A 15,849-nucleotide genomic window follows, 5' to 3' on the forward strand; every position below is an offset into this window, starting at 1 on the left:
ATTAAACATGTCAAGCCTAAATAACTTTAGGAGTAAAAATGTGCTTAACACATTCAAACATGATTTTTGAATGGCTACCTCATCTCTGTACCCCACACATACAATTATCTGTAAGGTCCCTCAGTCGAGCAGTGAATTTCAAACACAGATTCAACCACAAAGACAAGGGAGGTTTTCCAATGCCTCACAAAGAAGGGCACCTATTGGTAGATTAAAAAAAGCAGACATTGAATATCCATTTGTGCATGGTGAAGTTGTTAATTACACATTGGATGGTTTATCAATACATCCAGTCACTACATGTAACGGGTGTCGTAAGGATTGGACCAAGGTGCAGCGGGAACGTGTATACTCATCCTCTTAATTAAATCAAAAGAAGGAAAAATAAACAAATCACGTATACAAAACAACGAACAACATTAAACAGTCCTGTCATGTGCACAGACACAAAACAGGACACAACTACCCACAAATCCCATTACAAAAACACCCCTATACATAGGACCTTCAATCAAAGGCAACGAGGATCAGCTGCCTGCAATTGAAGGTCAATCCAATGAACTAAACATAGAAATAGATAGACTAGACTGAACATAGAAGTACACTAACATAGAACATAGACCAAAAAACCCCGGAACACATAAAACAAACACCCCTCTTACATAAGTACATAGCCCAACAAACCCCGAACCACATAAAACAAACACCCCCTGCCACGTCCTGACCAAACTACAATAACAAATAACCCCTTTACTGGTCAGGATGTGACACTACAAAGATACAGGAGTCCTTCCTAACTCATTTGCCGAAGAAGAAGGAAACCGCTCAGGGATTTTACCATGAGGCCAATGGTCACTTTAAAACAGGAGAAAAGTGAGGATGGATCAACAACATTGTAGTTAATCCACAATACTAACCTAATTGACAGAGTGAAAAGAAGGTAACCTGTACAGAATAAAACTATGTTTGCAACAAGGCACTAAAGTAATATTGACAAAAATGTGGCAAAGCAATTCACTTTTTGTCCTGAATACAAAGTGTTATGTTTGGGTCAAATCCAATACAACACATTATTGAGTACCACTCTCCATATTTTCAAGCATGGTGGTGGCTGCATCATGTTATGGGTATGCTTGTAATTGTTAAGGACTTGGGAGTTTTTCAGAATAAAAAAATGTACGGAATGGAGCTAAGCACAGGCAAAATTCTAGAGGAAAACCTGGTTCGTCTGCTTTCCACCAGACACTGTGAGATAAAATCACCTTTCAGATGGACAATAACCTAAAACACAAGGCCAAATATACATTGGAGTTGCTTACCGAGAAGACAGTGAATAATCCTGAGTCTATGTCAAGACCTGAAAATAGTTGTCTAGCAATGATCAACAACCAATTTGACAGAGCTTGAAGAATTTAGAAAATAATAAATGGGAAAATGTTGCACAATCCAAGTGTGGAAAGCTCAGAGACTTATCCAGAAAAACTCACAGCTGTAATTACTTCCAAAGGTGCTTCTATAAAGTATTGACCCGGTGGTTGAATACTTATGTAAATTAAATATTTCTGTATTTTGTTTTCAATAAATATGAAAACAATTCTAAAAACATATTTTCACTTTGTCATTATGGGTTATTGTGTGTAGATGGGTGAGAAAGATCATCTATTAAATCCATTTTTAATTCAGGCTGTAACACAACAAACATTTTGTGGAATAAGTCAAGCGGTGTGAATACTTTCTGAAGGCACTGTACGTATTGAAGTGATGGGATATCCCATGTATTTTAAGGTGCACATTTCTAATGCACATTATTCTTTCTATGTAATTTCTTAGTCTGATTTGATTAATTTTCCAAAGAAGTGGTAACAGTTATCAGAATGGGAAAAAAATATTGTTATCTGATCAAAGGAGGATGTTTCCATTGTGAAATGATGATGATGAGGATTAACTGTTGATATACATGTGGGTGGTTGTGATTTAGCACTTTTCAGATATAGATCCAGACAGACAGACAGACAGACAGACAGACAGACAGACAGACAGACAGACAGACAGACAGACAGACAGACAGACAGACAGACAAGCACATAGGCTCAACACACAGATGCACACAAACACAGATACACAAATACACAGACAGTCAGAAGGCAGCATTCTCTGCCTGTTTCACTGTCTGTTTTCTGGATCCTGGCATCCACTCACACACCCTTTATCACTGTCACCTAGCCCTAGTCCCCCCTTAAGCAACAGACAAATGAGCAAACAGCTGTCACTGTCAAGCGCAATGCATCCGTCTATTCTCAATGGCTGGCAGCTGACGGGTGTTTCACACTGGGTTGATGCATTGGGCTACAGGATGTTTGTCTGATGTTTTTTTCCTTGGACGTTTTAATGGTTATACGGTGTTGTATGTGGGTATTTTAGATTAGCTGTGTGTTTTGTACAAAGGATAACCATTTGAACACCACCTGCCATTGTTGGCCATTTCCTTAATGCATCTTGAGTCACTCCCTTATAAATATTACCATTATTTAAATATATTGAGTTCCAAGTCTCACATGTCGGTGACTGGGAACCCCTGGGAGCAACAATTTAACTCAATCGCCACCAGGACCTTCATCTTTCACTGTTACAGGAGAGATCACTTGTTCGGACAGGGTGAAGGAGAGGAGAGGAAAGGAGGTATGTTTTTTCTTCTCTCACTCGTCTGTTAGAGGCTGTTCTGTTCTGTTCAAGGCTGTATATCACAGCTGCTGAACTCCAGTAGACAGAACATCTCTCTCTCTCTCTCTCTCTCTCTCTCTCTCTCTCTCTCTCTCTCTCTCTCTCTCTCTCTCTCTCAAAGTGTCACATCTGCTCCTGCCACGCCCTCTAGTGCTCATCGTAGATCGTAATCTCTGCCCAGTCAGTCCATGTTTCTAGCCGTATGTTGTGCTTGGTTTCCCTTGCTTGATGCTGTTTTCCTCTCCGCTACAGTTCTGCCTGCTCTGACTCTGGTCCCTGTCTCCAGTCCGACTTCTCATCAGTCTTGCTACTCTGTCCTGCATTCCCCATTCTACGCTCCCTTGGATTCCCCTCCGGACCTGCTTACCCTGTCCCCACACCTCTCACTCCAGCCTCAGCCTCCGTACTTGGTTTCCAGCAACCCCCCCGAGCTTCCCCTGGCCTGCACTCAATCTTCCCCCGTGTTTCAAAAAAGACCTTGGTTACCTCATCCCAGTCTCCTCGTCTGAGTCTGCTCTTGGGTTCACCTGTTCCGTGTGACAGTACGATCTGGCCAAAGACATGAACCCAGCAGACTCAGATCCTCTCCACCAAACCCTCACCGGCCAAGGCGCCCTGCTCGAGCAACATGACCAAGCCCTGAAAACCCTTCTGGAACCCATCAAGGAGTTTTCACAGAGCCTGTCTGACCTGCAGGGCTGAACCTTAGCCCGGAGCTCGCAACCAGCCCCTAGTTCGCCTCCTCTGCTTCGTGAGTAGTTCGTTCCGGCCCCCAAGCGTTACAAAGGCAACCTCGGAGCTTGCAGAGCCTTTTTGTTACAATGTTCGCTGGAATACGAGCAACAGCCCTACGCTGATGCTAGCAACTGGGCCAAGATTTCCTTCCTGATTGGCAGCCTCTGTGGAGCAGCTCTTTCTTGGGCCACAGCTGTGTGGGAGAAACAGTCCCCTGTCTTCTCCTCCTACTCCAGCTTCACGGAGGAGATGAGGAGAGACTTCGACCACCCTGTCTGTGGTGAGGATGCTGTCAAGCGACTTTTGTCCCTCCGTCAAGGCTCCCATAGTGTCGCTGAGATGGCGATCGAGTTTCGCACCTTCACCGTTGAGATTGGCTGGAATGAGGAGGCCCTTCAGGGAGCATTCCAGAGCGCTCTCACCGAAACCATCAAGGATGAGTTGGTGTCCAGGGATGAGCCTGATGGACTCGAGGAGCTCATCTTTCTCGCCATCCACATTGGCAACTGTCTCCGTGAGCGTCGGAGAGAGAGGGCAGAACCCGAACCCACACAGTTCGACCGGGCCCGTCTCTCTCCTGTGGAGAGGCAGCGGCGGGTCAGCATTAGGAGCTGCCTATACTGTGGCCAGGTTGGTCACTTCGTCTCCACTTGTTCACTGCGGCCAGTTAAAGGGGGTGGCTCGGCTGTTGTGGGGGATATACTGTTTAGTCAAAGCACCGATCCATCTTCCTCCAGACCCTTGCTAGACGGCACTCTTGTATGGCAAAGCCAGGATTTTTCTCTACCTGCACTCATCAACTTGGGTGCCGGGGAGAGTTTCCTGGACCGAGGTGTTGTTACCCAGTTGAGTCTGGACACTGTTCCCACCCGATTCACCCCTCGATGCCAATGCTCTCAATGGACAGCTCCTCGCCCGTGTCAGTGAGAGAGCCGTGATGGTCATCCTGCGTCTCTCTGGGAGTCACCAGGAAAGGATCAGTCTCCACATAAGCGACTGCCTTCGCTCTCCCCTGGTTCTTGGCCATCCTTGGTTATTTTTTTTAATTTCACCTTTATTTAACCAGGTAGGCTAGTTGAGAACAAGTTCTCATTTGCAACTGCGACCTGGCCAAGATAAAGCGAAGCAGTTTGACACATACAACAACATAAAGTTACACATGGAATAAACAAACATACAATCAATAATACAGTAGAAAAATCTATATACAGCATGTGCAAAGGAGGTAGGATAAGAGAGGTAAGGCATTAAATAGGCCATGGTGGCAAAGTAATTACAATATAGCAATTAAACACTGGAATGGTAGGATGTGCAGAAGATGAATGTGCAAGTTGAGATACTGGGGTGCAAAGGAGCAAGATAAATAAATAAATAAATAAATAAATACAGTATGGGGATGAGGTAGATTGGATGGGCTATTTACAGATGAGCTATGTACAGGTGCAGTGATCTTTGAGCTGCTCTGACAGATGGTGCTTAAAGCTAGTGAGGGAGGTAAGAGTCTCTAGCTTCAGAGATTTTTGCAGTTCGTTCCAGTCATTGGCAGCAGAGAACTGGAAGGAGAGGCAGCCAAAGGAAGAATTGGCTTTGGGGGTGACCAGTGAGATATACCTGCTGGAGCGCGTGCTACGGGTGGGTGCTGCTATGGTGACCAGTGAGCTGAGATAAGGCAGGGCTTTACCTAGCAGAGACTTGTAATGACCTGGAGCCAGTGGGTTTGGCGACGAGTATGAAGCGAGGGCCAGCCAACGAGATGGGTAGTATATGGGGCTTTGGTGACAAAACAGATGGCACTGTGATAGACTGCATCCAATTTGCTGAGTAGAGTGTTGGAGGCTATTTTGTAAATGACATTGCCGAAGTCAAGGATCGGTAGGATGGTCAGTTTTACAAGGGTATGTTTGGCAGCATGAGTGAAGGATGCTTTGTTGTGAAATAGGAAGTCGATTCTAGATTTAATTTTGGATTGGAGATGTTTAATGTGAGTCTGGAAGGAGAGTTTACAGTCTAACCAGACATCTAGGTATTTGTAGTTGTCCACATATTCTAAGTCAGAACCGTCCAGAGTAGTGATGCTGGACGGGCGGGCAGGTGCAGGCAGCGATCGGTTAGAAGAGCATGCATTTAGTTTTACTTGCATTTAAGAGCAGTTGGAGGCCACGGAAGGAGAGTTGTATGGCATTGAAGCTCATCTGGAGGTTAGTTAACACAGTGTCCAACCAAGGGCCAGAGGTATACATAATGGTGTCGTCGGCGTAGAGGTGTATCTGAGAATCACCAGCAGCAAGAGCAACATCATTGATATATACAGAGAAAAGAGTCGGCCCGAGATTTGAACCCTGTGGCACCCCCATAGAGACTGCCAGAGGCCCGGACAACAGGCCTTCCGATTTGACATACTGACCTCTGTTGGAGAAGTAGTTGGTGAACCAAGCGAGGCAATCATTTGAGAAACCAAGGCTGTTGAGTGTGGCAATAAGAATGTTGTGATTGACAGAGTCGAAAGCCTTAGCCAGGTCGATGAATATGGCTGCACAGTAATTTCTCTTTTCGATGGCGGTTATGATATCGTTTAGGACCTTGAGCGTGGCTGAGGTACACCCATGACCAGCTCTGAATCCAGATTGCATAGCGGAAAAGGTACGGTGATTTTCGAAATGGTCGGTAATCTGTTTGTTGACTTGGCTTTCAAAGACCTTAGAAAGGCAGGGTAGGATAGATATAGGTCTGTAACAGTTTGGGTCTAGAGTGTCTCCCCCTTTGAAGCGGGGGATGACTGCGGCAGCTTTACAATCTGTGGGAATCTCAAACAATATGAAAGAGAGGTTGAACAGGCTAGTAATACGGGTTGCAATTATTTCGGCAGATAATTTTAGAAAGAGAGGGTCCAGATTGTCTAGCCCGGCTGATTTGTAGGGGTCCCAATTTTGAAGGTCTTTCAGAACATCAGCTATCTGGATTTGGGTGAAGGAGAAGGAGAAGTGGGGGAGGTTTGGGCGAGTTGCTGTGGGGTGCGCAGGGCTGTTGACCGGGGTAGGGGTAGCCAGGTGGAAAGCATGGCCAGCCGTAAAAAAATGCTTATTGAAATTCTCATTTATTGTGGATTTATCGGTAGTGACAGTGTTTCCTAGCCTCAGTGCCGTGGGCAGCTGGGAGGAGGTGCTCTTATTCTCCATGGACTTTACAGTGTCCCAGAACTTTTTTGAGTTTGTACTACAGGATGCAATTTTCTGTTTGAAAAAGCTAGCCTTAGCTTTCCTAACTGCCTGTTTATATTGGTTCCTAACTTCCCTGAGAAGTTGCATATCGCGGGGGCTATTCGATGCTAATGCAGAACGCCACAGGATGTTTTTGTGCTGGTCAAGCGCAGTCAGGTCTGGAGTGAACCAAGGGCTATATCTATTCCTCGTTATACATTTTTTGAATGGAGCATGCTTATTTAAGATGGTGAGGAAGGCACTTTTAAAGAATAACCAGACATTCTCTACTGACGGGATGAGGTGAATGCATTTACATTTACATTTACGTCATTTAGCAGACGCTCTTATCCAGAGTGACTTACAAATTGGTGCATTCACCTTATGATATCCATTCCAGGATAACCCGGCCAGGTCAATTAGAAAGGCCTGTTCACAGAAGTGTTTTAGGGAGCGTTTGACAGAGATGAGGGGTGGTCGTTTGACCACAGACCCATTACGGATGCAGGCAATGAGGCAGTGATCGCTGAGATCTTGGTTGAAAACAGCAGAGGTGTATTTGGAGGGCAAGTTAGTTAGGATGATATCTATGAGGGTGTCCGTGTTTACAGATTTGGGGTTGTACCTGGTAGGTTCATTGATCATTTGTGTGAGATTAAGGGCATCAAGCTTAGATTGTAGGATGGCCGGGGTGTTAAGCATGTCCCAGTTTAGGTCACCTAGCAGCACGAGTTCAGAAGATAGATGGGGGGGCAGTCAATTCACATATGGTGTCCAGGGCACAGCTGGGGGCAGAGGGTGGTCTATAGCAAGCGGCAACGGTGAGAGACTTGTTTCTGGAAAGGTTCATTTTTAGAAGTAGAAGCTCAAATTGTTTGGGTGCAGACTTGGATAGTAATACAGAACTCTGCAGGCTATCTCTGCAGTAGATTGCAACACCGCCCCTTTTGGCAGTTCTATCTTGGCAGAAAATATTATAGTTAGGGATGGAAATTTCAGGGTTTTGGTGGTTTTCCTAAGCCAGGATTCAGACATGGCTAAGACATCCGGGTTGGCAGAATGTGCTAAAGCAGTGAATAAAGCAAACTTAGGGAGTAGGCTTCTAATGTTAACATGCATGAAACCAAGGCTTTTACGGTTACAGAAGTCAACAAATGAGAGCACCTGGGGAGTAGGAGTGGAGCTAGGCACTGCAGCTCCTGGATTAACCTCTACATCACCAGAGGAACAGAGAAGTAGGATAAGGGTACGGCTAAAGGCTATAAGAACTGGCCATCTAGCACATTCGGAACAGAGAGTAAAGGGAGCAGGTTTCTGGGCACGATAGCATAGATTCAAGGCATAGTGTACAGACAAAGGTATGGTAGGAAGAGAGTACATTGGAGGTAAACCTAGGCATTGAGTAATGAAGAGAGAGATATAGTCTCTAGAGACGTTTAAACCAGGTGATGTCATCGCATATGTGGGAGGTGGAACAACATGGTTGGTTAAGGCATATTGAGCAGGGTTAGAGGCTCTACAGTGAAATAAGACAGTAATCACTAACCAGGACAGCAATGGACAAGGCATATTGATATTAGGGAGAGGCATGCGTAGCCAAGTGATCGTATGGGTCCAGTGAGTGGTTGGGCTGGCTGGGGACCCAGCGATTCAGACAGTTAGCAGGCCGGGGCTAGCAAGCTAGCAGTTAGCAGGCCGTGGCTATCAAGCTAGCATAAGGGTCTTAGAGGGACGTCGCGATGGGGGAAAAGTCTGTTTTTGCCTCCTCGTGCGGTGACGTCGATAGACCAGTTGTGGAATTAGTAGGGTTCCAAGTAGCAGAGGGGTTCAAGTCCAATTGGCAAAATGGGTATAGTGGTCCAAGAAACTGGCCGGTGGATAAGCTAACAGTCCAATATGCTATAGATAGCTAGCAGGCCGCGGTTAGCAGAATGGGCCTTCAGGGCACGTCGCGCTTGAGGGGCCTGTTGGGATCCGCGGGCAGATTATGTCGGTATTCCAGTCGTGAAGGTTTGGCGGGGTTCTGTGCCCCGTACAGGCAGTAGAAGGGGTCCGGATATTGTAGCCGAGGAGTGGGCTTCAAGAGTAGCCCAGGAGCCCTAGCCGGGAGCTGGGTCTAGCATGGGCTAGCCCCAGGCTAGTTGGTGCTTGCTCCGGGACAGAAACGTTAGCCAGGAGTAGTCAACCTGGGTTGCGGTTAGCTAGCTGCCACGATCCAGATGAAAGGGTTCAGAGTTTGCGGTAGGAATCCGGGGATATGGAGAGAAAAATAGGTCCGGTATGCTCTGGTTTGAAACGCATTGTACGAACTGGTGAGAGCTTTCCGAGCTAAAGGTTAGCTGATGACCGCTAGCAGTGGTTAGCTGACTGATAGCTGATAGCTGGTAGCTAGTTAGCTAGCTAGCTTCAGTTTAGGTATTCCAGTTCGGAGGTAAATAGAAATACTTTAGAAAAAAAGAAATCCACACCACATTGGGTGAGGCGAGTTGCAGGAGAGTATTTTGAATTTGAGGTTTAGGAAAAATATTAAAAAGAATGCGATGAAAAAGATATCAAAAGCTAGTTGGGACGAGACAAGACAAATGGGACGAGACAAGACAAAGACATCTGACTGTTACACCATCTTGGACCACAGGAGTTAGATCGTGATACTCTGGAGGAACTGATGACAGGTCCGGGGTTCTGGAATGGACTGGGGCACAGACAAGGCAGGGGAAGGGCACAACCCACAGATCGACTCACCTGCTGGAAGGGTCACCACTTGGAGTACATTTTGTCACTGTCTATATTTACATTTACATTTACATTTACATTACATTTAAGTCATTTAGCAGACGCTCTTATCCAGAGCGACTTACAAATTGGTGCATTCACCTTATGATATCCAGTGGAACAACCACTTTACAATAGTGCATCTAAATCTTTTAAGGGGGGGGGGGGGATCTTTATCCTATCCTAGGTATTCCTTAAAGAGGTGGGGTTTCAGGTGTCTCCGGAAGGTGGTGATTGACTCCGCTGTCCTGGCGTCGTGAGGGAGCTTGTTCCACCATTGGGGTGCCAGAGCAGCGAACAGTTTTGACTGGGCTGAGCGGGAACTGTGCTTCCTCAGAGGTAGGGGGGCCAGCAGGCCAGAGGTGGATGAACGCAGGATATAAACATTGAGTTCTTATTTTACCTGAAATGCACAAGCTCCTCTACTCCGCCAATTAATCCACACATAAAACGGCCAACTGGATGTTTCTAGTCATCTCTCCTCCTTATATTCTGCCCTTCCCCTGCCTTGTCTGTGCCCCAGTCCATTCCAGAACCCCCGGACCTGTCACCAGTTCCTCTTGCCCTTGAAAGTGGCTTCCAGGAAACTTGCCCCCTGATTCACTGGTCCCTTTGAGATTGATCATGTCATTAACCTCTCTGTTGTGCACCTGAAACTCTCTTAAGATCCACCTAACCTTCCATGTGTCCATGATTTAAAACCTGTCTGCTCCAGTCCCGTCTCCTCCTGCAGCAACTCCTCCACCCCCTCGGCTCATCGATGACCATCCTGCCTATAGCGTCCGGTGGCTTTTGGATGTGGGGGGGGGGGGGGGTACTGTCACATCTGCGAACTGCCATGCCCTCTAGTGCTCATCCGGCGTTGCCTTGACCTGCCGCCACTCCCCCAGTGCTCGCTCCCTCTCCCTGTGTGTGTGGGCGGAGACAGGTGTGCTGGAGTCAGAGCAGATCCCCACCAGCTGCAACCTGTTCCATAATCAAGGCCTCTACAAATACTCAGTCCTGCCACTTCCACACTGTCAGATCATAATCTCTGCTCAGTCAGTCTTCTAGCCGTTTGTTCATGTTGTGCCTGGTTTCCCTTGCCTGACGCTGTTTTCCTCTCCGCTACAGTTCTGCCCGCTCTGACTCTGGTCCCTTTCTCCAGTCCGACTTCTCGTCAGTCCTGCTACACTGTCCTGGATTCTACGCTCCCTTGGATTCCCCTTCGGACCTGCTTACCCTGTCCCCACACCTCTCACTCCAGCCTCAGACTCCGCACCTGGTTTCCAGCAACCCACTCGAGCTTCCCCTGGCCTGCACTCAATCGTCCCCCTGTGTTTCAATAAATACCTTGGTTAACTCGTCTGAGTCTGCTCTTGGTCTCTTGGGTTCCGCTTCGCGAGACACAAAGACAAATAGTTTTGCATTGTTTATTTTATTCAGCCCTCCATTAGAGGTGTCCTTCTTCTCAGACAAATTAGGGATGTTTTGAATAAAATACAAATGAAGAATAAACACAAATAAAGTGAGTGATAGTTTACCTCAGTCGCCACTGGGACCTCCAAGCCTACAGTACATCTCACTGTTACAGGAGAGGTCAGAGAGAATGAAGGAGAGGAGAGGAAAGGAGGTGTGTTTTTCTCCTCTCACTTGTCTGTTAGAGACCGATAAAGACGGCTGCATTCAGACCTGTTCTGTTCTGTTCTGTTCAAGGCTGTATACACCAGTAGACAGAACATCTCTCTCTCTTTCTCTCCGCTCTACCGGTGGTGTGAAAATAATCATTGCTTTGTTATCCGTGAGAGAGAGAGAGCAGGCTACAGCTCCATTCTACCCAGCCATGTGGTAATTACAGCATATTATACACCCTTCAGAGACCCCCCTCCCCCCAAAAAAGTGTTAAATGACAAAGGGAAGTGCGGAGCGTGAGGTTGGAGAAGGGGTTTCGATCAAAAAGCTCATTCCCAAATGTTTTGAGGAGTCTAGCTAAGTCCCTGTGGAGTGATTTCCCGTACACCCTTATGTGAGGTATACTTTCTGGCACCAAATGTTATGTACAGGCTGTCATGTTACATGAGCTAAGAGGACAATAATATTTTTCTAAATTTGTAAGTACTGTATTGACTTCAAAAAGGTGGAAATGTCATGATTGTTATGTATTGATGAATATTGTTATATCACTGTGGTACAAGCTCTGCGTGGTCTAACCATGATCATTCTGTCTCGGCTGATTACGTGATTATATTCATAATTTCCAACCTCAGATGGAAGTTCTACACTATTCTATTTCCTGTTTTCATTTCATGACATCACACCAAATATTAAAGGTACATTTAAAAGGTTTTAAAGTCCACAAATACATGTTTCCATTTTTTTTTCTTCTCTCTTTACTTTCTATCAAGTCTTATCCTAGTGATTCTAGTGGAAGCCATCCATAGATAGCCTGTTGATATGCTCTATGTCTGTGTCCTCTCCACAGCTCTCCTCTTGCTCTACGACGTCACTAACAAGGCCTCCTTTGACAACATCAAGGTAAGACTCAGTCCTGTGTCAGTCCTGTCTGCGGGGCTCATCAACTTTTAACACTACGTAAAGGCTTTTCTTTTCTTCATCTTTCCATCTCCTTCCCCCCACCTCTATATAACTGGCATAGTCTAACCAGTGTCATCCCGCCATTCTCTTAACTTCCTTCATTTCTCTTTCATTGACATCTATGTCCACTTTCTCCCTCCGTTTCTCCATTACTGTCTAACCTACTCCATCCCTTCCTCCTCCCTCCAATTCTGCCTCATCTAACCGCCACTCTGTGCCTTTCTCCCTCTATTTCTTTCCATTTGTTTGATTTGAGGTGACTTGATAAGCTTTTGCACTAAGTTGTGTAGAATAACATTATAAAAGCTCTGTCTTGTTTTGTAATATACCATTTTGAAAAAGAGCTCATGGTGAGGTCAGAGATGGTTCTGATGATGATGATGATTATAATGGTGATGGTCATGGTCATGGTGATGGTGATGATGGTGGGAGTGTGTAGTTTTAAATCCCAGGTAGTTATTTTCCAAAATGGTGAAACAGATCAGCTGTGCAACAAAATGGTGACATCTCTCTGATTTTACAGGCTGCTCTCCAACGAGACTGTGAATTTGAGGCCATTTCGACTCCATTTGATGTAACCTCATCTTTTCATCCCTTCAGTCTTCTCCACAGACGTATTACAGTCTTTTGATAAACATTAAAGGACAAGAAGTCTTGGCGACAGGAGGTTTAAACGTGGGCTATTAAATGGCATGTAGTCATCAAGTAGAGAGGCTATGTCGCGTAGCTGCAGACCCACCTGTTTCCACTGCTGTAACTGCAGCTGGTTCTCCTATCATTAATACATGGTAAAACAGGAGGTACATACTGTAGAGGTCCCTAGGGAAGCAGAGACAGCGTGGATACTCTCACTTACTTTCACTTATTCTGACCAACAGCACAGTTGCTCTTACTCACGTTAGGGACAGTTAGACAATTACTGGGGGGGGGGGGGGGGGGTTAAAAATAGGGAAGGGTGGTGTGACTTCGTTTTTTGCTTTGGGGAGGGTTGTGTGGAGTTTTATTGGGCACAGGGGAGCGTAGTGCATTGTTCCCTGGATTACATTAGTTATTCTGCAGGTTTTCCTATATATACTGGATAAAAATATAAATGCAAAGTGTTCCATTTTCTATGTGCCTCCCATATCAAGAGGTTTTGATACTTTCTTTAAACACTAGACTATGCCACAGTACCCACATGGGTTGCTGTCGTCGGCTCCGGGCTCATATTCGTCACACTTGCACCTTTGATATTCCCTCTCCAAAGACCATGAAACAACATGTTTCGTTGCCCATGATGAGGCTTTTTATCAGCTATTGACCTCACAATAAGCCAGATTCGAGTAATTTCCATGACAGCTTTGTGGTGCTGTGACGTGTCAGCCGCGGCACAATCAATCGGGAGGTGGAAAACGCATGTTGTTGAAATTAGGCTAATTCGAGTAATTCATTTCAACAGTCTTCATTTTAATTTAAAATGAACTAATAACAAGGCTTTGTGTTGTAGCATATCTCTTCCTATCACCTCCTTCCAAAGATGGCGCCGACAGACATGGCAGCTCTGTTTCTAGCTCCTAAGCAACTTTGCAGTATTTTTTTGTGTGTGTTATTTCTAACATTATTAGCCCACAATGTAAAACAATTTAGAATACTAGTCACTTTAACTTGTTATGGATAGGGGGCAGTATTTTCACAGCCGGATAAAAAACGTACCCGATTTAATCTGATTATTACTCCTGCCCAGAAACTAGAATATGCATATAATTATTAGCTTTGCATAGCAAACACTCCAAAGTTTCTAAAACTGTTTGAATGGTGTCTGTGAGAATAACAGAACTCATTTGGCAGGCCAAAACCTGAGAGGATTCCAAACAGGAAGCGCCCTCTCTGACCATTTCTTGGCCTTCTTGATCATCTCTATCCAAAACAGGGGATCTCTGCTGTAACGTGACATTTTCTAACGCTCCCATAGGCTCTCAGAAGGCGCCAGAACGTTGAATGATGACTTTGCAGGCCATGGCTGAAAAACAGTAGCGCATTTGGTAAGTGGTCGATCAGAGAACAATGAGACTGGTGCGCGCGTGCACGAGAAGAGTCCATTTTAGATTTTTAGTCTTTGAACGAAAACGGAATATTATCGCTTTTTTACGAGAAAAATCGCATAAAAATTTATTTTAAACAGCGTTTGACATGCTTCGAAGTACGGTAATGGAATATTTTGAAATATTTTGTCACGAAACGCGCCGGGCGCATCACCCTTCGTTACCCTTCGGATAGTGTCTTGAACGTACAACAAAACGCCGCTATTTGGATATAACTATGGATTATTTGGAACCAAACCAACATTTGTTATTGAAGTAGAAGTCCTGGGAGTGCATTCTGACGAAGAACAGCAAAGGTAATCCAATTTTTCTTATAGTAAATCTGAGTTTGGTGAGTACCAAACTTGGTGGGTGTCAAAATAGCTAGCCCGTGATGGCGAGCTATCTACTCAGAATATTGCAACATGTGCTTTCACCGAAAAGCTATTTTAACCTCTATGGGCTAGGTGGGACGCTAGCGTGCCACCCGTGGTGCACTCCATCAACAGCAGGTGCATTTCAAGAGCGGCAAATTTGAATCCAAATAAATGTCAAAATTCCAATTTTTCAAACATACAACTATTTTACACCCTTTGAAAGATAAACATCTCCTTAATCTAACCACGTTTTACGATTTCAAAAAGGTTTTACGGCAAAAGCATAAATTTAGAGTATGTTAGGACAGTACATTTACAAGAGTTGTGTGTAATGTTTTGTCAAGTCAAAGACAGGGTCACCAAAACCATAAAACCAGCTAAAATGATGCACTAACCTTTTACAATCTCCATCAGATGACACTCCTAGGACATTATGTTAGACAATGCATGCATTTTTAGTTCTATCAAGTTCATATTTATATCCAAAAACAGCGTTTTACTATGGCATTGATGTTGAGGAAATCGTTTCCCTCCAATAACCGGCAGTCAAGTCAGCGTCACAAATTAAATAATTAAAATTAGAAAACATTGGTAAAATATTATATTGTCATTTAAAGAATTATAGATTTACATCTCTTGAACGCAATCAACTTGCCAGATTTAAAAATAACCTTACTGGGAAATCACACTTTGCAATAATCTGAGCACTGCGCCCAGAAAAATACGCGTTGCGATACAGACTAGACGTCATGTTGGGGAGATCTAAAATCGAAAATACTATGTAAATAATCCATTACCTTTGATTCTCTTCATCAGATGTCACTTCCAGGTATCACAGGTCCATAACGAATGTAGTTTTGTTCAAAAAAGCTCATCATTTATGTCCAAAAATCTCCGTCTTGTTAGCACATGATCTAAGCCAGCCGGACTTCTCGTCATGAACGAGGGGAAAAAATATATTTACGTTCGTTCAAACATGTCAAACGTTGTATAGCATAAATCATTAGGGCCTTTTTTAACCAGAACATGAATAATATTCAAGGTGGACGAATGCATACTCTTTTATAACGTATTGGAACGAGGGTACCCAACATGAACTCGCGCGCCAGGTGTCTAATGGGACATCATCGTTCCATGGCTCTTGTTCGGTCAGATCTCCCTCCAGAAGACTCAAAACACTTTGTAAAGGCTGGTGACATCTAGTGGAAGCAATAGGAAGTGCCAAAATATTCCTCAGCCCCTGTGTTTTTCAATGGGATAGGTTTAAAGGTAATACAACACATCAGGTATCCACTTCCTGTCAGAAAATGTCTCAGGGTTTTGCCTGCCAAATGAGTTCTGTTATACTCACAGACACCATTCAAACAGTTTTAGAAACTTTAGAGTGTTTTCTATCCATATATAATAAGTATA

The 15,849-nt window shown here is 44.7% G+C and overlaps 1 protein-coding gene across 1 annotated transcript in view; it reads left to right on the forward strand.

The window, feature by feature from the left end:
- Positions 1–15,849, forward strand: part of LOC106589217 (ras-related protein Rab-26) — a 105,477-nt gene that overhangs the window by 60,528 nt on the left and 29,100 nt on the right. Inside the window, exon 5 of the mRNA XM_014178937.3 lies at positions 11,887–11,939. Coding sequence (XP_014034412.1) covers positions 11,887–11,939 — 53 coding nt within the window. The remainder of the gene's footprint in view (positions 1–11,886; positions 11,940–15,849) is intronic.

The sequence above is a fragment of the Salmo salar genome, chromosome 28 (genome assembly GCF_965601325.2).
Source record: "Salmo salar chromosome 28, fSalSal1, whole genome shotgun sequence".
NCBI lineage: Eukaryota > Metazoa > Chordata > Actinopteri > Salmoniformes > Salmonidae > Salmo > Salmo salar.